Below are 27,554 nucleotides of genomic sequence, written 5' to 3' on the forward strand. Positions count from 1 at the left end.
CCACCTCGGCTCAGGCCCCACCCCTCCACCTCGGCTCAGGCCCCACCCCTCCACCTCAGCTCAGGCCCCACCCCTCCACCTCGGCTCAGGCCCAAACACAAACCTCGTTGGCAAAGAGAACTTTGATAGTGTATCGCCCGGTGGCAGGAGGCACATATTTGACTGTAAACGTGTCATTGGCATTATGAATAATGTCAAAATCCACGTCTTCCTCATCATCACTTAACACCCGAGCATCACACTTAATGCCAACGCTGACATCACCTGGAAAAGACGAGCTTATTAGCAGCAGTTTACAAGAAACGGCATGTCCCTCGCAAGCACATCCAGCCCAGGCTAACTAACACTGGGAACCTTCCAGTAATAAATATGAGAAAGACAGTAAGTCAGGAGTGTGGGAGAGGACATGCGGATTAGCAAAGATATCAACAGGAGCTGACAAAGATGCTCCTTAGATGAACAATTACCTATTCAAGTGGACTACTTCCTGGTGCAAAGATCACTCGCCTTGCCTCCCTTGATACTCTACAAAGACCTTTCTTCCTCAAGGAGTAATGAAACCATCGCTTCGAGTGACACCCCGTCTCACCTTCCCCAGCCTCGGTACAGTCCACTGTAAAGTGAGTAGGCTCATTTGCCTTCAGACCACTTCTCTCCACGCCAGGCCCAAATACTTTCACCTTCTGGGGATGGCTGCCTTGCCCAATGTTGACCTGGATAAGACATGAAGAAAGTCATTACAGGTTCTTCTGCACTTGGGCCCAGTAAGTCACTGTTAGAAAGCATGGCTGGATATAGTCTTCATGGACAATCTCGAATATCTGCTTCACAATCCTTTTATCTACGTCTAACCAGGAATGCGTTCTCTCCACAGGTTTGCTTTTGCTTTGCCCTCAGGCACTGAGCCCCTAGACCTGTCCAAGGGATGGACTTTCTAATGGCCAGGATCCGCCTTACAACCCACCCTGTAGGGGCTGTGTGGGATGTTCACGCCTCCCCAGACCACAGCGATGGTGTGTTTGATGGCCTTCAGCGGGGTATATGAGCAGGCAAACGTGCCATCCATCCGACTCTTCATCTGGATGTCGATGGGCTGGCCTTCCCCATCCTGCAAGAGAAGTGAAGCTAGCTGCAGAGCTGGCCCCCACCCTGCCTTCACTCAGCGCACACTTATCCACCCACATACCACTGAGCAACCACAATGCACCACGTCCTCACCACACAATGATGGGTGGTAGAATATTGTGTTCATTTTTCTTTAATTAATGATCTTGTAACTAAAACCAGTTAGTGAATTAATGTTGTAAAACGAAAAAAGTTATGTTTGATTGAAAGCTAATTTGTTTCAAACATTTTCACTCAAATCACAGTTTAGGGGAGCTCAGGTGGCCTAGTGGCAAGAAGCTGCAAGTACAGTCCCAGAGGTGCACGGTTCGAATCCACCAGATGCTCTGCCGGGGAAGGAGGGGCAATCTCCTCCTGTACCAGTCAGATCTGATTTGACGGTACATGCACACAAAAATAATAAAAGAAAAAAAAAATCACAGTTTAAAAAAAAGAAACCATAAATGTATAATTAATATCACTGTACGCTGATCAGTGGTTAAAAATGGCAGGTCAGAATTTCATATAATCCTTACATAAAGCCACAAGACAAGAGTCTTATATCCAATGTGTGGAGGAGGAGACTGAGGTGCATATGGACTAAGTAACTTCCCATTAAGCTGAGAGAGCTTGTCACCTGCCAATTACCAGCACAGGTGATAAGCTCTCTCCTCCTACAACACTCACCTGAGCAAATATCTTTAAGGGAGCCTTTCCAGCATCTTTAGGATCCACGGTAAACTCAGCCAGATTGTTGACGATGCATCCGGATTTTTCCAAACCTGGCCCATATGCTTGAACCTAGGCAAAGAGATGATAATGATTTTCTTTCTGTGCAATGGCCCAATTAAACACTTAAAGACTGGTGACCAGGGAGTAGGAAAAGAGCAGAACTAGGGCCTGGCTTTAAATTTTCTATGTAATAGGGTGATTATAAGAAGGAAACACTAAAGTAGGTTATAATTTTAAAACAACAAGTAGAAATGAGAACCATTGTCTAGGAAGCGCTGAGTATTTGTGGTGATGGTGAACTTAGCAATGAATACCAGTGATGGTTGCATGGTGTGATTGATGGAATCAGTGGCACTGACTGAATTGGCAAAATGCATCTCACTAACCTAGCACAGGGGGAAAAATGCTCTACAATTGAGTGTCAAGCTGGTTTGCGCTCCCTGCATTCTTCTGAACTGACATAGAGAAGTTCTAGGAACTGGAGGGCCACATCTCACTGTCCCACTTTGAAGGAGCTCAGAATCTTCTTTGCTTGTTATGCTCCAAAGCTTAGAGCCCTCACAGAATGAAGCACTAAGAACTGGCCTTCTGCAAAAGAAAGGCTACAGACTTTACCCATGAACAGCTGCCCATGTGAGCAGACAGCAGGCTGGTTCAGATACCACCATATGAAGATATGGTGAGTTACTCATTCAGTATCATAAAAGCCCTCAGTGGCAACAAGAGGATGCAAATTCAAGATTCACCTGCTTCCTAAGACTAAATGCTTTCTCACTCATTAAAAAAGCTGCTTAAAACACTGGAAGAAGAAAGCTGGGAGTCAGGGAAGCGAGGACAGAAGGGGACGAGTTGATTCACCAGGTCTGGGTTGTAGTCTCCTGTGGCCGGGTGGATGAAGGCCATGTACGGGCTGTCCTTGATGTCTTCATCATCACACATGATATGAACAGCATATTCTCCTGGCTCCTTGGGCCAGTATTTGACATCACACGATCCATCATTCTGGTCATCATACTCAATCTTTGCCTGGGAGGGGCCTTCAATAGCAAATCCTGGGGATGAAACGGGAAGATCTTCAGGTTACACTGTGGAAAGAACCCTTTCTACCAATTCAATCCCTCTGACCGCCCCCCCAAAAAAAATCAGGGACTGGCAAAAGATTAAAATCTACTTGGATCTGATTTCCCATAAAACCAAGCCTATTGAGCCTTTGGAGGTGGAAAGGTTGGATTTTGTACTTGTTTTCACACTACTTAACTGGAAAAACTTTCTATTGTCAAAAGGGCAGCAGATGTCAGAAGTCTTAAATGTACACCCACCATCTGCCCCACCAGAGTCTCTTCTGGGCACTTATCTGAAGGAAATAGCCTAAGATATGTGTAACAGTGAGCTACAAGAACATGCATTCAACATTGTTTTCATAGCAAAACCCTGGAAATAGCTTGAGAATCTAACAATAGATATATGCATACAACGGAATTCATGGAAGTCACAGACAATGAAGACATAGCCTATATTTAACAGAAAGACTTAACGGTTCCCCCCAAATGTTTTATGTCGCAGATCAGTGGTTTGTGTGTATCTACAAGAAAAAGACATCTAGAGGACATACCAAGAGGTTTAATATTTCTCCGCAAGGGATGATTAAATATTATGTCTATTTTTCTTTTTTCCGTTATCTAAAGGGAGCTGATAGCTTAGTGGCAAGAGGCTGAGCTGCAGGCCCAAAGGCAAGTGGTTCGAGGCCTCCAGTTACTCCTTGAAAGAAGGATGGGCAATCTCGTCCTGTGCGATTAACTGCTTCTGAAAACCCACTGGAGGGTCAGCTGTGGATAGGTTCTGGCTTTACAGAACACAACACAGAACAAAACACAGATCGCCAAACTACATCCTGTGGGCCAAATCTAGTCTAGTCCACTGTCTTTTTCTAGAAAATGTTTTACACAAAGACATTAACTTATCACACTACAAGGACAGAATCAACAGCTGTAACAGAGATCATGCTATGTGGTTCTTCACAAAGCCTACTTATCTGTGATTCAAAATGCTTCTAGATACAGATATATCTAAAATCCATACAAAAAAGTAGACTAGCAACCATCCCCTCAGATTCAAAGGACATTATTTTCTAGCCAAATTTCTAATTTCCACTAAATTCACTGAGGGATCCAAATTTAAGTCAGGCAACAGTATCTGCCGAGTATCCACTGTTTTAGACACCAAAAATAAAAGCAAAGAAGCCAAAACAAAAGTTTGCATTGCCACTGAGCCAATTTTAACCCAGAATAGAACTGTTTCTTCCTGGTGTTTTGAAGGCTCTAATCTTTCGTAAGCAGGCTGACAAATCACCCACCCACAGAGCAGCAAGTGGGCCTCCACTACCAACTTTCAGTCAGTAGCCAAGCACTTTAACGACTGCACAACTAGGCATAATGCCCATGTCAAGGCCTCTGCTTTCAAGGTGCCAGAGGGCAGGGCAGGAGGGCTGCTGGAGCTGCAGTTCACAGTGGATGCAGTGATGTGCAGAAATGGCCTGATCAGCAGAGCCAGGGAGGCTTCTCACACACAGCCTGACACTCAAGCAGAGCCCAGGCCCCAGGAATCCTGAAACTCCAGCCCGCCAAAGCCTCCAGTGAGCTCCTCCACTCACCCAGTGAGCCCACTTCAGAGCCAATGGATTCCACCACAAAGTCTGCTGAGCGCCCAACAATCCCACCATGGAGCCCGGGGCCCCACGCACGGACTTTCTGCATGCCTGCTTCAGGGCCAACTTGAACTTCAAAGGGGCTAGAAGAGAAGGAATGGAAGAGGCGTTAACGATGAGCAGAGAAGCAGCGACACAAAGCGAGCGATCCATGAGCTGTGCACATACATTCTTTTCACTTGCCTGATCCTTCACCTGGAGGCCCAGGGTCCAGCCAACCCTTCCTCTCACACAGTGGATGTCCCCCACACAACCATTATTACGTCAACAATCTACTGTAATCTGGCTGGCTCTAGGAGCTCAGGGTTAACACTCAAGATACCCTGCATGGCCTCATTCACTTGTCATTTTTGTATGCCTCAAAAAAACAATCTATTGTCCTGACTTATGGTATCCCCATGTGCCTCACATGGTTGGCAGTGGCTGATTTTTTGGGGGAGTAGGTTGCCAGCACTTTCTTCTGAGGCACCTGAGTGAACACAAACCACCTTTCAATTAGCAGCAGGGCATGTTACTTGCACTGTACAAGGACTTGCCTTCAAGTGCACAGTTTACCAAAGTGTGAGTCCTGCAAGTTCAGAGAGCATCTACTTCCCCTTTCCTTCTTATGTTATAACTAAACCAAGTGGTGCAGGCTTTATCTCCTACAGCAACAGCGATGTACTTTAATTCTGGTATGCGAGGCCAGAGCTTAGATTCCTAAGAGCTCAAATATTTCTCATGGTAAACGCAATTTATTCAGAGTCGAAAGTCGCCCCGAAGGGAGGCATATGAAAACACACACACACATAGGACAGTCGAGTTGCAGTCTGCTTCGCTCCATCCCCAGAGGCGCTCACGTGGAGGATTTTAATGTAAACCTTAGCAGATCTCACCCCCATGGAATTCCCGAACAGAGGCATCCATTGAAAAAAGAAACCCTCCATTTACACAAGGGAGTACAGACACACAGCCCATTTGCTCTCTATTACAGCGCCTTCTGGCCTCCCTGCCTCCCACCGGCCCCAAATTGCCAGCATCTGATTTAAAGCAAGGCAGCCGAAACCACAACGACATTCTGCTGCTTTTGAGAACAGGCCAAACGTCTGTGCACTGCTCTAAAAAAAATTCTTCAACAAAAGATCTTTTCCCCTCTTGCAGCCAGAGAAAAGGCCGCTCATGTGCGAGTGGCTGGGCCCAGCTGCCCCCAGCACCGAGCCCCCAAACCAAGCCCTCACCTCTTTGGAATGTGGTGTCCTCCCCATGTGATGGCGATGCTGTATTTCCCAGGGGTGCTGGGGTAATACTCGAAGGCGTAGACTCCATCCAGAAAGCCTTTTTGTTTCACCAGCTCTTCCAGACCCTCTGTGGGGGAGAAGTATATAAACCTTTCCAGCATAATCCAAAAACAGAAGAGTCCAAAAAAAGAACATCAAGACAGCTAAATCCACAAAATAAGCTACACTGGAAAATCAGATGGGACGCCTTGGAAGGAATCAGCTCTGGCTTGTAATTATCAGAGTAGCATTGAGCACTAGTAGTTTTTCTGTGGCTGGTTGTTGGGAAGCAGATTGCCAGGCCTTTCCTCCTAGGCACCTTTGTGTTGGCAGCTGAACGCATTAACTTCTAACACGAACTAGGGATTCTGCCTCAAGAGTCCGGGGTCTCTAAAACCAAGGTGAATCCACCAATGCTGAAAAGAGGCCCATCTCTTTGCTTCATAGCATGATATAAAGGAAGCTCTCTGGGATATGAAAGGTTAGTACTGAGGTCTGATCCTTCTGGGTCTGTGTTAGGATAAACTCTGTCACATCTCAACATCAATCAACACTAATCGCTGCCACCTCAACCCCTGCAAAAACCAGGGATGAAAAACCTGTGTATTTGGCATGAGTTTCAGGTTAACATCCCTACATATCTTTTCAACTCGGGTTGGCAATAAAAATGAGCGCCTGAACACTACAAGGACTGGCTTGAGATGTTACATCTCCAACTCTAGACTAAGCCATCAGGCCGGAACTTGTTTTATGTCAAGCCCTGAGGTTTGGCCAGGAAAGCCTTAGTCAAGCAAGAATTCAAGGTCGGGGGGGAAAAAATGACTCTTTGGCTCCTGTTGCAACAAGCCCAGAGGCAGGGCAGCCCCAGTACAGCCAGGCTCTGGGTGTGGACAGTCCAGATCCTTGCACCAAAGCTTGGCAATCAGGCACTACCTTTCCAGAGCACAGAACACTCCTGTCCCAGACTGTTGGGAACTAGGAGGATGGCAGCAAGTCTAACACAGACAACTCAAGATTCCAAAGGCACAGGAGTGAAATTGCCAAGATCTGCTCCATCAGCATCCAGAACATCTGCTGAACTGCTCATCTGTCCCAGGAATGCACTCGAAGATGTTTGGAGAAGACACTTGGTGTATCCCCTGTCTGTTTTCCCAGAAGAGTGAGGAAAGATGATTTGCAGGCTAACAATCTGGCCCTTCATGAATGGCATTTATCTAGAAAGAATGCCTGATCCTGGGGAATTTTATTTTCCTTCGATAAGCATTTATCATAGTAATTATGTACTTGAGATAATTTCATAGTCTGTAACCTGTAGGGGGAAAATTATAGGCTTTGGAGAACAAGACTTGCACTCTAGTTACAATGCCTACAACTATGTGATCTTGGGCAAAACCTTTCCTCAAATAGAACACTGATCACATTGAGTTGTTCTTCCCAATTTGCTTACATCTCTGTTTTGTTGCTCCTAAGGACCTAATATCATGTGAGATTAGCATACCATCCATGGTTCTATATGGCACCCAGGGCAGACATCAGTAATCAATCACAGGACCCTTCCCCTATGGAGTCCAGATAGCTTCAAATCCTCAACCCAGATAAACTGATGAGACTGGCTGTGCAATAAAATATATGAAGTGTGGCTGCAAATGGAGCCCTACTCACACTTGAGATGAGCAAACAAAGTCACACTTACTAGGACCCTTCACAGTTACGCTGAGCTCCCCACTTCCAGCAGCTTTGGTATCAACCTTGAAGTCGGCTATCTCCCGGATGCGGATGCCTTTGGGCTGCAGGCCTCGGCCACTGGCACGGCAGGCATTTGGACTGCAGGCTGCAAACACAATTTCAACATCAATTCAACCCTTTCATGCTCCAGTCAGAGTTAAGCAAGCCAAGGTAACATGGAACCACATGCCAAGGGAATGTTTGCTTTGCACAAAGAGAATGCAGCATAGGCCTGAGAGCAGGGGTCTTGTTTAAGGAGCACACCAGGCTAGCAAATAAGGACACAATATAACTTTGTCCAGCCTCCCACGAGGGACTAGGGGAAAGTTACTTTGGCAAAGAAAGCAGGAGAGCTCAGCAAATCCACGCTGTGCTCCTGGTACCAGATGAAGCCCAGCATTTATCCATTCAGTGGCCAGGAGCTGGACAATATTCAGAATTCCCAGTCATACTCAAGGGCCCAGTAACCAGAAACACAAGGCTTTTTTCAAATCAACTTGGAAGATGAAGCACTTGAAAACAGCTGACTAGATTCCAAACTCTAGGTTAGCTATGTCTAAAAGTCTTAACTAATTGTTGTTTTCCGGATGAACAGTTAGGCAAACACGACAGGGGGTAAATTTTAAATGAGACCAGGTTAGCCCAGCAGGCCAACCTTTGGGTCCTCTTATGAGGTCTTTGGACTTGGACTTGGGGTGGCTGCCAAAGCAACAATGAGGATTTCATTTCTAGATCAGGTTTAAAATGCAAAGTGACAAGTCTGAATATTAAGGAACAAAGGTAGCTTCTAACATTCTCTTCTCATTTTCCCTGAAATAGCTTTATTCCACAAAACTACTTCCCAGTAGACAGAAAGCTTTACGTGGCTGATAAAAGACATGCTTGCACCCAAGGAAATTTTTCCCCCAGCATGAGTGACCTCATTAAGTAGAGAAATGAAAAGGTTAGTGGGTAAAAGGCATGTTGTTTATCAAGTCGCTTTTCTTTTTCAAATCTGACAACTCTTATGCACACCACAGATTTCAGAAGATCAATCGTTTTACTCCACCCAACTCATAGTAATTCACATTTGGGCTCCCAAGGACATAAATCTCTTGGGGAGGGGACTATATCATCTCTCCCAAGGAATGTGTGGTAGATTCAAGCTCTCAGCCTTCTGGCTGGCAGCAACACAGATCATGCACTGCACTACCAGAGTTCCTTCTTTCAATCCATTGAAGGAAGGTTTTCGTTTTGTGGCTTTCCTCTCTGCAATGTCAAGGAAACCCCTCTGCTGGTCACTGGGCAACCCACTGCTTCCCAGAGTCTAAAGACACTCCTTGGGTTAGTGATGATTTTTAGTTTCATGAATGATCACCTTTGTGTCATGAGTATAGTGTGACTCTTCTTGAAAAGTAATACTGGCTGTCTATGTGTGAAAGTGAGGTCATGTCTCTTTCATAAAGCTATTTTAGTATTAAGGAGGTTAATAAACAGAAGTTAAAAAGCTGTTCATTAAATATCAACTTGTCTAAGTGAGGTATGAATAGGCTTGAAATGGGAAGGACAGACCGAAAATGAGAGGTAAATAGGAAATGTTATTAGAAATAGGAAAGCTGCTCAAAATTCTTTCCTGCATTATGAAAAAATCTTTTATGATGAATATTTAGGGTGACTTGGGGGGTTGGAAGTCATTTTGGCCTGTGTTGCTTTTTTTTAAAGTAGAAAAATGTTGGCCATGCGGAAGTAAATCCCAGGAGGATAACAAGCCTTAAAAGAAAAAAATTCAAGGAAATTCCGAGCTTGATATACAACAGTTTCAAGTGCTAAGTTTATATAAGTACTTACTGGAACTGAAAAGTTTGCAGGAAACTGGCAGATACGCCACCATCTTGTCAAGCCTTAGATATGTTTAAGTGCAATTAGAGAGTGGCTTTGGGGTCTGGCTGGACAAGCTGTAATAACTCCTAGACAAGAATTTCCTAAAACTGCCAAAAGCCTATCCTCCGTGGTCACTGGCAAGCAGTACGAGGAACTAGCAAAAAGTCCCACCCCATCAGCCCTTACCAAGCAAGACGCTCTGGCCCAGTGCTATCAGTTAGGAAGCCAACAGCTTCGGGGTCCAGGCTGGCCAAGAGGTGAGATTCAGAAGAGGAAGCCACATCTGAAGATGCAGATGCCCGAGGACAGAGAGGGAAAGGAAAGTACTGGTTAGAAAAGGCAGCAGAGTTGGAAAAAAACAAAAAAAAAGGATGCCAAAATCAAGAGGAGAAAGAGTTTAACATTGGAGAAAACTGCTTCTGGTTGTAGAAGGAGTTTAGCAGAGTGGTTAAGGATTGGTTCTACAAAGGAAAAAGATCTGGGTTCTAATACCACCCCTGACACCTAGTACTAACTCACTGATCCCTTATTAAGCCTCCATGTCTCTGCGTGCTGGGGATAATGACGACGACAACAACAACAACACACAGAGTGGTCTGGCGGTGACAAAAGTTGTGCTAAGTGCTTGGCAGACACTAAATAAAGATCAAGGAGTAGGGCACTTTGGCTTCTGCCAAAATCAACCTTGAATATTAGATCCTCAAGCAGTTGCTTTTGCTAATGATGCTGTCCTTGGTTTCTGGGCAGGATTCAGTGAGTTCATTCAAGTAAAGCACTAGATCGCTGCATGGTTCGTAGGAAAGTATTAGTATTAATATCTTGAAAACAAAGGAAACCACTTCCCATCATAAGAAGCCCAGGTAGACAAGGGGCAAGTTCAGTGCCAGGCCATGATCATTGTGGTACACAGTCCTTGTTGCCAGAGGCCCTCTCACACTCACCTTCTCCAACCTGCACAAGGAAAGGACTCTTGGGGATAGCATCACCGGCAAAGGTGACCTTGACCACGTGGGGGCCGGGCTGCATTGGCTTGTACACACATCGATACACCTGGTTTCCTTTGTCTTCTACAAGCAACTCCACAGTGTTCTTCCCTTGGGGGTCTTCCACCTCAACACCAATGTCCCCCACACCAGCCCCTAGGAGACAAGGAGAGTTCTATGAGCCCAAGTCCCTCTTTCTGAAATCTCCTTTGCTAGTGAGCACAAAGGCAGATACAAATTGCAACTGGGAGAGTTCACATCAAAATACTACCAACTCTTTCCTTGAGGTGGCCGCAACTAGCGCTGAAATATTTCCTTTTCTACCACACTGTCTTCTGTTTTCCAAACTTTCCACACAAAAAAGTGGACACATTAAGGATTGTCTAATTCACATTTTTAAAAAACCTTTATATACCTTGCACAGAACTTCCAAGCAGATCTTTCTTAAAACTTAGTTTCTTTAGCATGTTCATTTAGTCAAGTTGGGACTGCTCAGGGAAACTGAGTTATTAAAACTCAAGCTCCAGCTTGAGTATATCATTTCAGAGAAAAAAAGTTTTTAAAGAACAACAGCAATACCCTGGAAAATCCTGCTTTTACTGTTGTTTAGATTAAGATTTAAAAGACAGAAGGATCTTCAAACCTTAAATAACATCAACAAAAAATTCCCCCCAAATTAAAACCAAGCAAAGACAATAGTTTAGTTTCACCTACATGGGAACTGACAACAGCAAGTGGAAAGGTTAACTGGGAATACTTGAGAAAAGGAGGACAAGAATGGACAATCTGACAGCTGTAATTAATGTACTGAATTGCACAGGTGAAACTGATGAATAATAGTTGTATATTCTGCTGTGTACAACCTCAACAACAAATAAATGCAATAGATAAATAAAAGACAGAAAGTTGTGCAACAATGAATGAATGATCTGTAAATGTTCATTAAAATGAATAAAATAATCCAAAGGTCTGACCCACAACAGAGTCCCTTTACCTGCCGTATAGATGTCAAAGTAGGTGGGTTTGTTGGCAATATTTCCTGCTGTTTCCAAGCCTGGTCCTTTTGCAGTGACTTTGCTGGCATCTCCCTGGGCCTTGTCGACATTCACTTCAAACGGACTCTTGGAGATGTGTTGTCCTGCAAAGAGGACTGTGACCTGTGGGTGACATACAAGCAAGACAGAATCACCATCAAGCCAGATGCATTGGCGATCTCCTCTCCCATCTCCTCACGATGGACGGCCACATGAAACAGTGCTGGAACTAGGAGCCCTGGAACCATACTGGTTGCCTGGCTGAGACGCCCATGTGGCTCCATAGGATTAGGTCTGGGAAATGATGCCTTTATTGCTGTTGTTAGGTGCTGCAGGGTGCTACTGTGGACCTGCTCCCAGTGAAGGGTACACTCTTGGGTCACCTCATTTTTCTGCAAGAAAGGTTCCTGTCGACTCTTTCTCCACAGGACAACTAGAGTCTATCTCAGGCAAAACTCTAGATGGTCCAAGAGACCTCAGACATAAAATCAGGCTGGCCCCACATGGTTTCTCCATGCACAAGTATGGACCATTTGCTTCCATTATAGTCAATGGTCTCTTCTCTGCTCAATCTTTAATGCTGACAGGTCCTCAGAGCAACATGAAGTAGAAGACTTAAGAAAGTGTTAGAACAAAGAGGCAACCATTAGTTACCTACATGGAGTCAGATGACATTGCAAAGAGCTTAGCACAATTCAGCCAATCTAGGAGTGTTAATTAATGTCTCAAGTCTCATATATAATGTCAAATAAACATGGCTACTTGCCTAACTGGAAAGAAAAATCAGAAGTCCCACTCTTCTAGCTAAAACCTCTTTTACCCCACGTATGAACAGAAGTCCACACAACAACCATGACACCTCCTCCATACCTTGTGCAAGCCCGTGACCTTGGGGAGATATTCCACAGAGTAGGTCTTGTTCTTGTCATTGACTGGGGTCACCTGGGCCTAGAAAGGAAGATGAATGACAGTGAAGGTGCTGGCCATTTGCTGTCCCCGCCTCTCCTGTGGCGTGGTCCCTAAGAGAAAAGGCACCTGAAGTCACAGAAACACAACCACATGGTACAGTGTGGCCCATCTCTGTGACTCAAAGTCAGGGCTGGAACTCTCCAGATGAAAGGCAAAACAAGGGAATGCTGTGTAGCCCTCAGCAGTCACAGCGGCACATTGTTAGCTCTAAAAAGGAACCAATGGGCAAGTTGAACAGAATTTTGGCCCTCATGGGGGAAACAATGTGTATGTAAGAAACTTACAATTTCTGATCATGTAAGTGGTAGGTGTAAAGTCAGGTCCTGGGGAGACTGATGGACAGACAAAATGTCATGTGAGGAGGCCCAGAGGAAGGATGTGGACAAGACAGTGTGGAAAGAGAGCAGAGCAAGAAACACCTGGGGGCACAACCAGCACCCAGAAATCTAGCCTGCAGGACCTCAAATTTCAGCAACAAGACATTGGACGCCAATTTATATTCTTTTCTAAGGCTGAGTTCTTAGGCAAATTACTTTAACAACAAAGTCTTGGCACTCTTTTGGTTAAAGCAATTTTTACAATGAGTTTGAAGTGAGAAAACAGGAGGTGTACAGTTCCTGGCTCTGGCCCCAAACTCTCCACGAGACACAGGACATGGAAAGCAGTAGTGTTCTGCTTACCTCCTCTTTGTTCCCTTCTGGATCCTCCACAAACACCATCACATCTCCCTGCCCGGCGCTGATGGTGTCCACAGTGAACTTAGCTGGCTGCTTCACCATGTTTCCAGTGGGCTCGATACCTGTCAGAGGATTTACACAACATGCTCTAAACTGAGCCAGAACAGACACCTTAGCCATCACTTACCCTGTCTCCTTAGGGGGAATGAGGATGGGGACAGTGGAACCTCAGTCATTGCCCACTATGTCAGTAAGGGGTTCTGAGGGGTGAGGATGGTGGGACCCAGCCCTGAAACACCCCTGGGAAGATAGGGACAAATTACCATGACAATGCTGGGTAAGAAAACTAACTCTAAAATATTGATAAGATTAGTGATGGACTTGTCTACAGGGAGGAAAATAGGGGTGGAAAGGTGAGGGAAACAGGGTATGAAAGGTATTAAAGACCATATTCTGTGTTTGAAGTTTATTAAAACTACATTTGATAATGTGAGAGCTCTGATGACTTAGTGATAAAGAGCTGTGCTGCCAGCCCGAAGGTATGTGGTTTGAATCCACCAGCTGTTCCACGGAACATCTCCTCCTGTCCAATTTACCACCTCTGAAAACCTGATGGAGGATCTGCTACGAGTTGGTTCCATATAACACCACATTCAAAGAGTATTTATTTACTTTTTATTATCATTATTTTTTACATCATGTTCTAAATTAAGCATTCTGAGATAATCATAGGTCACACATACTTATTCAGAAAGAAAGACTATCCTTTACTCAGCTAATCTATTTCTACTTAGTCGAGTTTGGTAGTTTGTGGCTTTTCAAGACTACTGCAATCACTTATATTCTTGTTTGTCATATTCTTTTGTCCTCTTATTCCACCCATTTTATTCCTGTTTTCAGATTTTTGTTTTCTCTAGTTTTAAATGCAATATATCATAGGTGTGTGTGTGTGTGTGTGTGTGTGTGTGTGTGTGTACAACTGTGTGCACGTTGGCGGCGGGGGGCTGGGGGGGGATCATCCTGCCTGGGATCATTCAATTTATTCAATGTGTAGGTTTATTATCTTTTGCCAAATCTCAGGTGTCCCCACTGACTATTTCTTCAAGTACTTTTCCAGTTCCACTTTTTTCCTCTCTCCTTCTGAATCCCTAGTGACAGATAGGGGATGTTTTGTCAGAGTGCCAGAAGTCCCTGATTTTTTCAGCATCTCTCTTTGTTCAAAATGAGTCATCTCTGCCTTCTTGCTCATCGGTGCTTTCCCGTTCCCCTTTATTCTGCTGTTGAACTCATCCATGGAGGTTTTAATTTTGTTTTTTTGCATTTTCCCATTTCCACGTGTTACTTTGTATCTTCCACTTCTTTGCTGGGACTTCCCATGTCCTTACTGACATTTTCTAGGATCTCTTTTTTGTGGCAAGCTTGTTTATACTTGCTTATCAATGTATTTTTAATCAGGGCTAGATGACATTAAAGACAATTATGGTATAAAACCACTATTATAAAAAGCTTAGGGAAGGCTGACACAGGGAATTAACCTCAGAGGGCTAACATGGATGGACAGGGAGAGAGGGGGAAGTAAAAATTAATAAATACATTGGGTGAAGGGAAAGACAACACACAATATGAAACTGAGTTGTTGTTGTTGTTGTTGTGTACCATCAAGTTGGAACTGACCCACAGCTGACCCCGGAAGGTGTTCAGAGGCAGTTAATTACATGGAAAGAGATTGCCCATCCTTCTCCCAGTGAGCAACTGGGGGATTTGAACTGCGTGCCTTTAGAACTACAGTGCAACTTCTTACCAGTAGACCACAAGAGTGCCAAGCAACTAAGTTGGCAATGTAATTAATTTTTTAAATTAATCAATAGCTTTTAACATTATAAACAAAATGTCTATGATTGTGTGAAACCAATGTTTTGTAAACTTTCACATAAATGAAAAATCAACTCATTTTCAGAAATCTTTGTCAGCTCATTCTAACATTTCTACCACGTCAGGGTTGGCACCTATTTATTGTTGATCTTCTTGCATTTAGTTTGAGATGTTGGTTCTCAGACTGACAAATGATTTTCAATGAACATCTGGACCTTTTGGATATTATAAGACCCTAAGTCTTATTTAAACATTCTGGTTTTGCTGGATTTCTATGATAAAGACTTGGCATTGGGGATGGGGAGACGGTGTCACTTTGTTATTGCCAGGCAGGGACGGAAGGCCAAGTTCCAGCCTGGACTTGGGTGGTAGGTGAGGTGTGAGGGAGAGGGAGGAAGTTTCTCCTTACTGTTCCCTAGTACACCTCCACTGAGAATTCCCTGGAGGAGAGGTGTAGGAGCACCTCATTACTCCTCACATGGCCTCTGCTGGCATGATGTTATGATGGTCTCATGATCACCAGATTTCTCCTTCATCTTTGCTGGTGTAGGCGGGGCAGAGGGGAAGCAGTACTGTGATGGTCAGCTGGAGCAGAACGTTTACTGCCTGAGCTTTCAGCCTTGTGAGTTGTCCTTTTCTGCCCTCTGGCTATAGAGAACAGGCCTTCGTTGGCACTTAAACATCATCAGCCTCTTTAGCTCCAAGTCTAGGGTACATGAAGCAACAAGAAACCCCACAGAATACATTATCATTGGCCCTTCAACATCTTCTATATAATATCCAAGATTTCCAGTTGTGGAGCAATAAGAAAAAGTAGGTCCATTCCATCTTCTTGGCAGTGGCGTTTAAGTATCGCTTCAGAAACAACCTCTTTCATTATGGAGACTGTCAAACTTCTACGGAAGCAGACAATCATATCATGAATGTCCATGAGCCCTTATGTAGCCTCACTGAATCTTTCTCCACGTCTCTTCCCTCCTCCTGCACCGCTTTGATGTAAGTCTAGACATCATTTTTAAAAATCAAGTTCGCATATGACGATTGCTTGTGAAGTCTCTTAAGTCTCATTTAATCTGTAGACTTCCTTCCATCTCCTCTTTTCCTTTCTCATCCATCTCCTAAGACAAGGGGCCACTGTCTGAGACAATAGTGACTATAGTCTGCAGTAGTTTCCAGTAACTAACTTATTTTAGGAAAAATATTTCATAAGAAGATACCCTTCAGACACTGCTAGAGACTAAATGCAAACTGGGAGGAAGCATGCTCTGAACCCATTTCAACATGGGGGCAAAGCTGAGGCTTTGAAGGAGTGGGATTGGCAATTGAGAAGTGGGCTGTCAACTGTTTTCTACATTCTCTTCCCAGCTTACATCTGCACATAATGATCAGATAATAGCTCTTTTAACAAGTAGCTTAATAGAACATGCACTTAAAACACTGAGAAATGCTCATGTGACTTTCACAGCATGAGAAGAAAATGACTGCACAGCTTGCACAAGGCCTGGCTTCAGCTCCACTGTTCCAGAGGGGACTGAACCAACATCCCCACGCTCCGTGAGCGGCTCTGGATCGGGGCTCACTGTTCTGAAACTACTATTCCCCATGATTACTCAGAATGTAAGCTGACCCCATCTTCCTCCCTTACAGGGTGCTGATGGCTTACTGTGCAGTGAATGCTTCCCAGAGCACACAGGTTTTAGAAATGGTTTCTCCTTAGGTCACAGATACCTAACCTGTTTTCAACATAGCTAAGCCCACAGGCAGAACCACTCCAAAGATCTATCTGCCTCTTCCACTTCTCCTTCCAACCCCTTGGATCTAAGCAAGTTGGGGATCAGTGGGTGAATCCACAAGTGTTAAACAGCTGGCACCTGGAAATTATTAAGCATTCAAAATAAAAACCCAAACTTCCCTGTTATTTTAGAAAACAGGGGATTAAAAAAAAAGATCTTTATTTCCTTCTTGATTTGAGTGGCATGAAGCCATGTGATCACACAAGAAAGAGAGCAAATTATCCCTGTTCCTGGTCTCACAATAGGACAAGAAAACAGCTCACACGGTGGTCCTACTGCCTAAAATGACTATTTTGTTTTCATACTTAGAGGAGAGAAAAAAAAGGAGGTACATTTCCTTCCCAAGCGCATAGCACTCACAAAGGCAGATGAAGGAAGCAGGGTGAGTGGCCACATTCCTGACCAGAGCAAGTGGTGTTTTCTAGAACAAAGCAGCATGAAAGGAAACTAACTCGAGTTAACAATGGGGAAACTGGCCAGCTAGTGATAACATTATTACAAACAAGGATTTCATGCCTTGATTAGAGTCATGCCATTTGACAATTCTGTGGACAAGGGATTTATCTGGCTGCTTGTAGCTTTTTTTTAAAAAACCATTATAGAGGCACAACCTTTAAAATCTGAGATTTCTCATTCCAGACATTACCTTGGGTTGTGGTTTAGGGGAAAGGCCTTTAAAAGGAAGCACTGACTCAACCCAGTGGATCAATTTTCATCCAAACAATAGGCAGGCCTATAAGGGTGACCAGTAACACCAGGGAGGCAAGTACTCCTTAAAATAACCATTCATACAAGGTCAGAAGAGCAGCTCTAGGCTCAGATAAAGCCTTGAAGGCTGGAAGGAGATGGATTAATGGAAATGAGAATTACAAAGAGGAAGTGAGGAAAGTTCCATTACTTGAAAGGTACTGAAATTATGGTTCTAAAATAAAAATGTTTATGAATGGGTATATGAAAAACCAATCTGCTCCACAAACGTTCACTCACATCACAATTTAAAAACCACTGAACAGCAACAAATTGACAGGAGGATTTCAAAGGGCTAATTGATCTGCTGCAGAACAATCAGGCTGTTTACTAGTCTGTTGTTGTTGTTGTTATGTGCCGATGAGTCGTTTCCGACTCATAGTGACCCTATCATGTTTAAAAGACATAGGAAAAGGATCTGACCCATGAGATTAAGAAACAGCACAGAGTCAGCACCACTGCCCTGTCTATATGTAACGTGAAAACCAGAATGATTAAAAGACAATGATTAAGTGGACACGTGCCCTGGATTCTTCCGAAGGCCAACGTCATTAGAAGTAGAGATAGTTGATCAAAAGAGGACATGAATATTAAGAAATACAGCAAATGTATCATAATCATATTTTGGATTACATACAAGAACCAAAAAGACACACACACACGGCACACGAAAGCCATTAAGGAAAATGTTAACAACTCCAGATTCCAGAAGATGTGATACAGGATACTGTGTTCATAAAATGGTATTCCAAGAAATAAAACATAGTCCCTCTCATTCCCACAGAAAAGGGAATAAGTTCTATCTCACTGTGCTAATCTTTACCAGAAACCAGTCATCCTGTGCTGATGTGAAGCTGGTGAGTTTTAATAAAAGGTGATGTGCCTGAAGCCAGGTACTAACAAGAACACCAAGTGCTGGAAACAGCTTTGACGCTCCCTGACAGAGCAGAATAGTGTCTCGAGACTGCCTGGTAGGCATAAACAGGATGTTTGTGCAAGGACGCGTCACCAGGTGTTAACAATACCTCCTGCCCCCAATCTGGAAATCTTGGGCGGCATTAGCATAATGAAAGTAGAAAGGAATCAGCCAGCAAGTAACCCAAGCTCCTGTCCCATTCTCAGCACTGACTGTGCTGGTCTGAATCAAGACCCTCTGTGACCCTGGCCTTCCATCCCTCATCTAAAAGCAGGAGCCCCAATCCTGCCTTCACTCCAGGAAGTTTGCACCAGATGACATCGCATCTAACCCATCATCCTCCACTATGTGAAAGCTGCCGTGTTTCTTAAAGTCTCAAATACGCAAGGTGGAAAAAGACAGTTAAAAGCATTTAGGGGAAAAAAATCTTGCTTTAAGAATTATATCCGTGCAACAATGAATGAATGGAAACCCAAAATCTCTGTAAATGTTTATGAAAATTAATAAAATATAGGAATTATATCCATGAGATGAAAACCACCCCAAGTGTTCATCAATAGAAGAATGGATAAATAAACGTGGTATACATGAACGCAAAACACTCACCGCCATCAAGCTACTTTTGAGTCACTGTATTGCGTATCTCTGAGACTGTAAATCTTACTAGGGGATTGTTCATCTTTCTCCCATGGAACCGCTAGTGGATTCAAATTGTTGGAAGACATGTAGCCTTTTGATTAACATGCTACCAACTCCATGACCACAGGCTAAAACATAGATGAACCTGGAAAGCACTGTGCTGATTGAAGTACACCAATCACAAAATCCCAACTACTGTGTGATTCTACGTAAGTGAAATACCTAGAATAGGCAACTGCACAGATTAATTTCTACCAGGCACTGGGAAGGTTTGCTAAACAGATACTGAGTTTGAGATGATTAAGTTTTAGAAATTATGCCTAAGGTGAATGTTTAATATGGTGAATTAACGTCAATGCACTGTACACCTAAAAGTGGTTAAAATGGTAAAATTCATGTATACAGTACATAACATACCTAAAAGACAATGTTTTGCCATAAAATAAAAAGATAATCCTGAATATTCTGGATTCTGAGAGTAGCTCTTCTAAAACACCATTAGAGTCTCCAGAGAACACACCTCACCAGCAGCACACCCAGCACTTACCTCTGCCATAGGCCCTGGCTTTCTTGGGGTTCAGTTTGGGTTTCAGAGGCGCCCCCGGCTTGAGCTTGGCTTTGGGAAACTGGGAAAGGTACGTCATCACCGAGTGCTCATCCACATCTGGGTGAATAATTTCTTCGGGAGTGATGACCTAGAACAGCATGATGGGTGAGCATCCAGAACATACCATTTTTTATCTGCAAAGCGTTTGTTAAGGCAAACAAACGGAAAAAACTTCCCAATTAAGTGAAATGACTCCGACCCAAAATGCCAAGACAAGTGTATTTTTAAGAAGTCACTACCCTTTTTAATGGAAGTTGGGGATGTGTTCCAGAAGAATGAATTTATATACCAAATTATACAAAAGTCCTGACCACTGGGCCAATAGGAAATATCATGACAGATACAAAGACTGAATTTGCCAACATATTAATCCTGCTTGAATCCCCAATAAACATCCTTGGTACTATACTAGCAGTAAAGATATTAAAAGACGTAATGCACTGGTTAAATCTGCTGTCAAAGACCTTTCTAAGGAGTTTAAGGAGCATTGTTATCAGTTTAAAGACTAAGGTGCATCTGATTCAAGCCATATTCTTTTTTATTATTTGTTATGCAACTGAGAGTTGGACAATGATTCATGACAGAAGATGAACAAATGCTTTTTTTTTTGAGTTGTGGTATTGAACCCATCGTCTGCCAAGAGAACAAATATGTCTTAGAGAAAGTGTGGCTAGGGTGATCCTTGGAGAGAAAACTGGTGAAGCTTCATCTAAATTATTTTGGGCATGTTGTTCGGAGGGGCCAGTCTTTTGAGAAAGACATCATGCTTGGAAAGGTGAAAGGTCAGCAAAAGAGAGGAAGACTCTCAAGATGGATTCACACAGTAACTGCAGCCACGGGTTCAGCTATAGAGATGATGAGGACGGCACAGGACAGGGCAAGGTCCAGAACCATCACTCATGGGGTCACTATGAGTTCTAGATGACTCAACAGTTACTAATAACCGCATACCAAATTTGCACATAATTTCAAGAAGGTCATGATCTCACTTTTCTTCCTCCCTAAGGACAGCTAATCATTCTCGATGCCAAACTTTTACAAAGTGATGCTGTTGCTATTAGGTGCTGTCATGTCAAGTATGACTGACAATTACCCTATAAAAAAACAGACCTGGACCCTGTCCTATCCTGTGCCATTCTCACCATCATATACTTGAGACAGAGCAAATCAAGAGGACGAAGAAATGACTATCCATTGCATTGTAGCTCTATTACAAAAGAGCCTTTTCCTCTGGTCATGTATCTATCTACTTTCTGTCTCTTGATTACTCAACTATTAAGAAAAACCAGAAGAGATAAGACAGTAATGTATGAGACAGGTAACTCAATACAGTGAGTCAAAACCTACTCTCAGCTGGCCCTCTAGCTGGTTTTCAGAGTTTGCACAGGAGGAGACTGCCCATCTTCTCCCCTTGTGGATTCAAGCCACTTCATCTTTGGCTTGGCAACAAAACTCTTTACCAACTAGGTCATCAGAGGAGCCACTGAAATACAGTAAGGATGATTTTCTCCTGATAGTTCAGGGGCAAGATTAGCCCCATTCTGGTAAGGTGACGCCAGCATCTCTGTAGGCATCCCAGCCTGGGCTCCACCACTTGTCCCAGCCCTATACGAAGTCCTCGCTGTCCGCTGTCCCCAGCTACAGTGCTGAGGAGGGAAGTCACACCTCCCTGAACAAACAGAAGACTGTCACGTGGACCAGCTTAACCAAATGCAGAAGAACAACTGCACCCAAGTTTCTTTCGCACCATGGTGATAACATGCCAGAAAACACTGATGTCAAGAGTGCAAGAACAAATAGCTGTGTAGGTTTAAAGAGGCACCCCTCATCCATTCCATGAGAAGCCGAATGTACACTGACTTGACCACTTCTTCCAGGCAGCCTCTTCAACAACCTCCCAATGCCAATATCACGTGAATGTCAAAACCAAATGATTTTAGCTTTCGGAGGAGGTGGAAAACATACCACACCACTTCCTGAAGGTCAAAAGCCAGACAGAAATAAATGGTGGAGTGGAGACATGATTCTAAAACCAAAACAAAGAGATACAGGCAAGCTTTTCTCTCCCTCAAGAAATCCTGTTACAAAATACACCGAAGCCAGACCAACCTAAACATCAACTCAGATCTTAATGGAGCCTATAGTGAGGTTATCCATCGCTTGGCACTAGCTGCCCACAGTTTCTGTGAGCCAGCACTTTGAACATGGCATCCTGGTGTTTAATTATTAAATGGAGTTTCTGGAAGCAAAACATTGGTTTCCCTCTCTGTTCTGGGGAAAAAGGTCTCCAGGACTGACTCAATTTCCACGTCTTCTTGTTACACTCCCATGATGGGATTATGGAAAAACAAATTTGACCACAATGCCCAGTAATGGTAAAATATTCCTATTTGTCTTTTTTTTTAAGTTCTAAGTGCTTTGGTATTTCCTGTATTACTGGATTTTAACTGTATATCTTAAATAGGTCCAAAATTATTAACAGTTGCAATTTTTCATAGGTGAAACTGGTCTTGAAGGTCCAACTCTACATTCTGGGGTTTAAAGTTACTCTTTAAGATACTTGGAGCAGGGACTAACTATAGAATCTGTGAGCAACTGGTAATGATACTTTCAGGTGATGTAGAAGCGTTTAAGTCAGTAAGAACCTGTTTTGGTTTTTTTTTATGTGTAAACTGAGGAAAAGGAGAGCGTGTCACAGGCAATGTTGCTGAAACATTCCCTGAAGGTGGAATCCAGAGAGTCATATGCCTGCCTGACCCAGGAAGGCTTCCCTAGGGTTCAAGAACAAGCCAGTGGGTGGAGGCGCCCTGCAGAACATGGAATGCCTGTGTGCATACCTGTGGGACACCCAGCCAGTCGTCGGCCTGCTGCATGGCTTCCCGTGCATTATCCACAGGTTTTCGTGGATCCCAGGATTCCCAGTCCGGGCACAGACCTTTAACATAGCACAGAAAGATGCTTTTAGCATTAGCTGACTGATTAAAAGACAACACATGCTAGTGTCTAACTAAACCTTGAGACAAAATAACAAAAGAGTGTCTTGGCCGCTTCAGAGAATTATTTTTTTTCCAGAAAATCTTAATGAAGTCTCTAGACACACCCCTCACAGTTATGAGGGTGCCAGAGTGGAAATTCTGCTGCACTAGATTGAAACTTCTCCCATAACCTGCTATCACCCTACATCAAAACAGAAATTTGACACTCCTTGAAGGCTTGGTATATATGTATGTATGTGTCCATAAAATCGTTTGGGCAGGGTGCCTTTTTGCAAACCATTCCTGGACATTTCTAAAAAGATCGAACTCGCATTCTGTATGTTCAAACATCCATAAGATCAAAGGCAAAAGCCTAATTCTCTTTTCAAAACTTTTCAAAAATGTACGACTAGAATCAAAAGTGAGAAAAGTGATCCTAAAATGCGTCTTTGAATGGAAGCAGGGAAGAATGTGATGGGAAGTGGAACTGATGTGAAACTTGACTGATCCCAGCATGGAACCAGCTGACAGGGTCTCTAGAGGAAGAACTGGACTGAGGTCAGCCCTCCTTCCCTATCCGGTGTCAACCAACTGGTTCTGCTACAAGCAGCACGTTGAGAACCACTATCTGGTAAAATACTGATGTGACCAGCACCATACACAGGACTCAGTAAATGGAAAATGTGCATAGAGTTTTTGGGTGACTGGTATAGAAGGAGATTGTTCCTCCTTCTCCAACAGAGCTTCTGGCAGCTTCTCGCCACTACGCCACCAGAGCTTGCCATAGGAGTTTTTTTAAAATTAATTTGTGTGTGTGCATAGAAAAACAGACTCTGGGTTTTGCATAGGGTACCAGCAAATCCTACCCATCAATCTAAACCCTGCAGTGAGGGTAACTGCTACCATGATGTGCCTTCAAACCACTCAGAAAAGAGAAGCCCATCAAGGCTGGAAACGGCTCCAAGTGGATCCTGACCAAACAATGTATCACAGCACTGTGGCAAGAAAATGGTGGGGAAAGCCATATATAGTCACCCAGTGGTTAATAAAAATGGGTACTTTCCACTCGGTGTAGGTTTTCCATTTTCACGCCAAGCCACCTAACAGGACCACATGTTTCTGTGGAAGCCACTGGGGCGCTAGGCACCAACTGCGGGAAGGAGGAGGACTTTGTGGGAAGAAGCAGGGCTTTCTTTAGTTTGGAAGCTAAATCTTAGCCCTGCTTCAGGCTCTAAGCCATTCTTTGGGAATGTGGACAAGAGGTGAATGCAGTCTGTGCGGATACGCCACTAAGATCTGTCACAGGGAGGAAAAACAGCCATTTTTAGTTCCATGTCTTCTGATGGGCTGAAATGAGGAAATATACCAATCACAGCATGCCTGGCTAACTCACTGGAAAAGGTCCAAGGACCAGCACACACCCACCAAGGGTTCAGGCAGCCTTGAGCACTTACCCGGGGCACAGCTGTCAACCAGGGCTCCCAGGGCTTTGCCGTCTTGCCAGTTCTGATTGAAGTTGGTGATGGGCAAGTAGGGGATCTTGTTCTGAATCCATCCCAGCAGCCTCTGCTTCGGAGTCTGCTTCTTGGCATCATCATCCCCTTCATCCTCCCACACAGGCATGGAGATGGAGTAGTGGAGGATCAGGGTCCATACCAGGCCTAAGATGAGCTTCAGGTTCCCATCCACGATGGCTTTGCTGTCTGGAGAAAGAACCATGGGCTTATCATTCACTCAGGCAACACTTGTTTGAATTCTGTTCTTTGTAACAAACAGAATTAAGACTTCATTTTTGTAATAAACTGAATTAAGTCTTCATTGGTTAAAAAATGTACTCAAGTATTTAAGAGTGAAAAGGATCTGGTGGATTGGAACCGCATACCTGCAGTGCAGCTTCCTGTCACTAGGCCACAGAAGCTCTCTCATAATTACTCTTACAAGTTTTTCAAACTCAACAACAAAAAGACAAAGAATTAAGAAATGAGGAAAGGATCTGGATAGAGACATTTCTCCAAAGATACGGGAATGGTGGTGAGCACATGAAAATATGATGAGCAGTGTTAGCCATCAGGGAAATGCAAATAAAAACCATAATAAAATACAGCACTTTGCCATTTTAGAATTTTTATTTTGGTAGCTCCAGACATGATGGAGGAGATGTATAAGAAAGCACATGCTGCCATACGAGAGAATCCAGTCTATGAGAAGCCTAAGAAAGATGTTAAAAAGAAGAGGTGGAATCGCCCCAAAATGTCTCTTGCCCAGAAGAAAGATTGGGTAGCTCAGAAGAAAGCAAGCTTCCTCAGAGCTCAGGAGCGGGCTGCTGATAGCTAAACCAATTTTCTGTGAAGATTTTTCAGATAAACACAATAAATTTATTGTTCAAGCAGCCCCCCCCAAAAAAAGAATTTTTATTTTGAACTTTCTTGGTTTGTTTTCTGGTGTTGTTTGTTTGTTTGTTTGTTAAAAAGGAAGTGCTGAAGAGTCAATGGAAGAATTGGAACCCTTGACCACAGCAGATGGGATTGTAAAATGATGCAATCTGAGGAAGAGATTGCAAACAGAGGATTACTACATGTCCCAACAATTCCACTCTTCAGGAATATATGCAGATTTGAAAACCAGTATTAAAAACATGCCCAGGGGAGCTCTGGTGGCCTAGTGGCAATGAGCTGCAACTACAATCCCAGAGGCGCACAGTTCAAATCCACCAGATGCTCTGCCAGTGAAGGAGGGACAATCTCCTGTACCAGTCAGATCTGATTTGACGGTACACTCACACAAAATAAAATTTAAAAAACAAACAAACAACCATGCCCATTAATGTTCACAGAAATAACCACAAGAGACTAGGGGTGGGAATAACCCAAATGTTCATCAACTAATGACTGGATAAATACAATATTCAGCTATAAGAAGCAAAATATTGATACAAACTGTAAGATCGAGGAATCTCAAAAATATGTTACACGAAAGAAACCATAGACAACAGGACACAAACTACCCGAAACCACTTAAGGTGAGTAGGTAAATCCACAAAGGCAGAAAGCGCATTCAGGCTGAGAGAAAGGAGGAATGAGCACTTCATGGGTACAGATTTCTTTTATTATTATTTTTCAGCTGTGATTTAAGTGAACGTTTACATAATAAATTCATTTTCCATCCAACAATCCACAAGCTGCTCTTCTCTCATGTGACTTAATTGCCCCTGAAAACCTGCTGGAGGGTCCGCTAGGAGTTGATTCCAACTCAACAGAAGACAACAACACACATTACCCAACAATTCACAAATTTTGCTTCATGACATCAATTACAGTTTCTACAATGTAATTCCCTGGGATGTACTTCATCCCTGTGTTATTGCCATCTTTCCTGCTTCCTGAGCTTTGCTGCTGTTAGCTGTCATTGTTAGGGGCTGTTGAGTCAAGAATGACTCTTAGCAACCCTAAGAACATTGGGTGTAAACAGTCAACGTTTCTGTCCAGTTAATTAGCATCGTGTCACCATGCCTCCTTGAAACCTCTCTCAGGAAGGGTGCATCCCCTGCCCCCCACACGGTGTCCCGAACAACCATGAAGCTGAATCCACTGTAAGCCTTAGAATCATCTTTCCAATCTGGTAACTTCCATGTCTTCAAACTGACCCACGGTCACCGTTAAACCTCTTCAGAGCTCTGCAAAACCTCCATCCCATCTTCTTTTCACTTGATCACTTGCTCCCACTACAGCCCACATGTCAGGCTTGGAGATTCCTGGTTCTTGGACGATCTCAGACTACACTACATGGTATCCCCTTGACAGGAAGACCCTTCGCCTCATTCTCCTGCAAGGCAAACTGGCCAAGCTTTCAAGAGACAGAGTCAGTGGCTGGAATCACTGCAGTCCCTAGGGTAGGTGTGACTGTACCAGTATTCTGTCCCTTGAGAAAAGAGGCCCTGCCCTTTCTCAGTCCCCTCAAGGGCTGTGAGCACCTGCCTGGGAGTCACTGGCCCTTCTCCTGAAGCTGCACCCACCCACAGAGAACCACCTGAATGCTGATGACACACACATAAAACTGAGCTTAATGAAATCCAATTGCAGTCGCATTAAAAACGAAATTTGCCTGCTAATAAGATGTAGATGAACACCACTGGAAACAGAAAGAGTGGAGTTTCCCCTTTTTTCAGCTCACCTGATTACTGTTAGGTCCTTTTGCAGCCAACTGGTGCATCTGAAACACCAGTTGATGGTTAGACAGAGCAGCTCTTTACCCACAAGGCCACCTGAGGGACTTAACCGATGTGAGGTGCAGTTAAGTGGAATACAAGTCACAGAGACCCTATGAGTCATGAGGACTCATGAACACATATGAACCCTGTCCTGTCTGGTGCAGTTATCTCTGACACACTTGATCTCACTGCTGCAGGCTCTGTGCCAACCCGTCTCATTCGGGATCTCTCACTGACCCCACCTTTCCAAGCATGATGCCCCTTACCAAGGAACAGCCTCTCCTCACGAACATGTCCAAAATACAAAAATCTGTCATCTTAGCCTCCAAAGAGCACTCTAGCTGCACTTTTTTCCCCAAGATATACCTGTCTGTTCTTTAAGCAGTCCATGGGATATTCAGTGTTCAAACTGGTATCACTGCTCTTCAGTATTTTAGAGGTCCCTGACAGCAGAGTGGCCCAATGCAATGTCTCCTGATCTCCTGACCTCCTGGTTCCACCTATCAATTTGTTATACAGTGATGGTGATAGTTTGTGTCCTGCTATACTATTGGAAGCTACACTACCTGTACTTCAACTACCAGTATTACTTCAAACACTGCCCACAGTAGGCAGCTTCAAGGGAGCTTCCAGACTAACAGACAAACAAGCAGGAAAGAGTTGAGATGTACTTCCAAGAATTGGTCCATGGATCAAAACAGGATAATGTCTGAGACTACAATTTACTTACAGTGGATATGTCATCAGGAGACAC

General features: G+C 43.8%; 1 protein-coding gene across 1 annotated transcript in view; it reads right to left on the reverse strand.

Annotated features, from left to right (window-relative positions):
- The window catches only part of FLNB (filamin B, beta), a 137,227-nt gene that overhangs the window by 57,744 nt on the left and 51,929 nt on the right, over nt 1–27,554 (reverse strand). Inside the window, exons 2-16 of the mRNA XM_006892284.1 lie at nt 24,048–24,296; nt 22,456–22,553; nt 19,559–19,706; nt 13,048–13,166; nt 12,269–12,346; nt 11,359–11,521; nt 10,323–10,520; nt 7,490–7,627; nt 5,758–5,884; nt 4,487–4,623; nt 2,695–2,888; nt 1,792–1,905; nt 965–1,108; nt 590–713; nt 104–264 (exon numbers count right to left, since the gene is read on the reverse strand). Of these exons, the coding sequence (XP_006892346.1) occupies nt 104–264; nt 590–713; nt 965–1,108; nt 1,792–1,905; nt 2,695–2,888; nt 4,487–4,623; nt 5,758–5,884; nt 7,490–7,627; nt 10,323–10,520; nt 11,359–11,521; nt 12,269–12,346; nt 13,048–13,166; nt 19,559–19,706; nt 22,456–22,553; nt 24,048–24,296 (2,192 nt within the window). The remainder of the gene's footprint in view (nt 1–103; nt 265–589; nt 714–964; nt 1,109–1,791; nt 1,906–2,694; nt 2,889–4,486; nt 4,624–5,757; nt 5,885–7,489; nt 7,628–10,322; nt 10,521–11,358; nt 11,522–12,268; nt 12,347–13,047; nt 13,167–19,558; nt 19,707–22,455; nt 22,554–24,047; nt 24,297–27,554) is intronic.

The sequence above is a fragment of the Elephantulus edwardii genome, unplaced genomic scaffold (genome assembly GCF_000299155.1).
Source record: "Elephantulus edwardii isolate Elephantulus edwardi_28Jun2011 unplaced genomic scaffold, EleEdw1.0 scaffold00113, whole genome shotgun sequence".
NCBI lineage: Eukaryota > Metazoa > Chordata > Mammalia > Macroscelidea > Macroscelididae > Elephantulus > Elephantulus edwardii.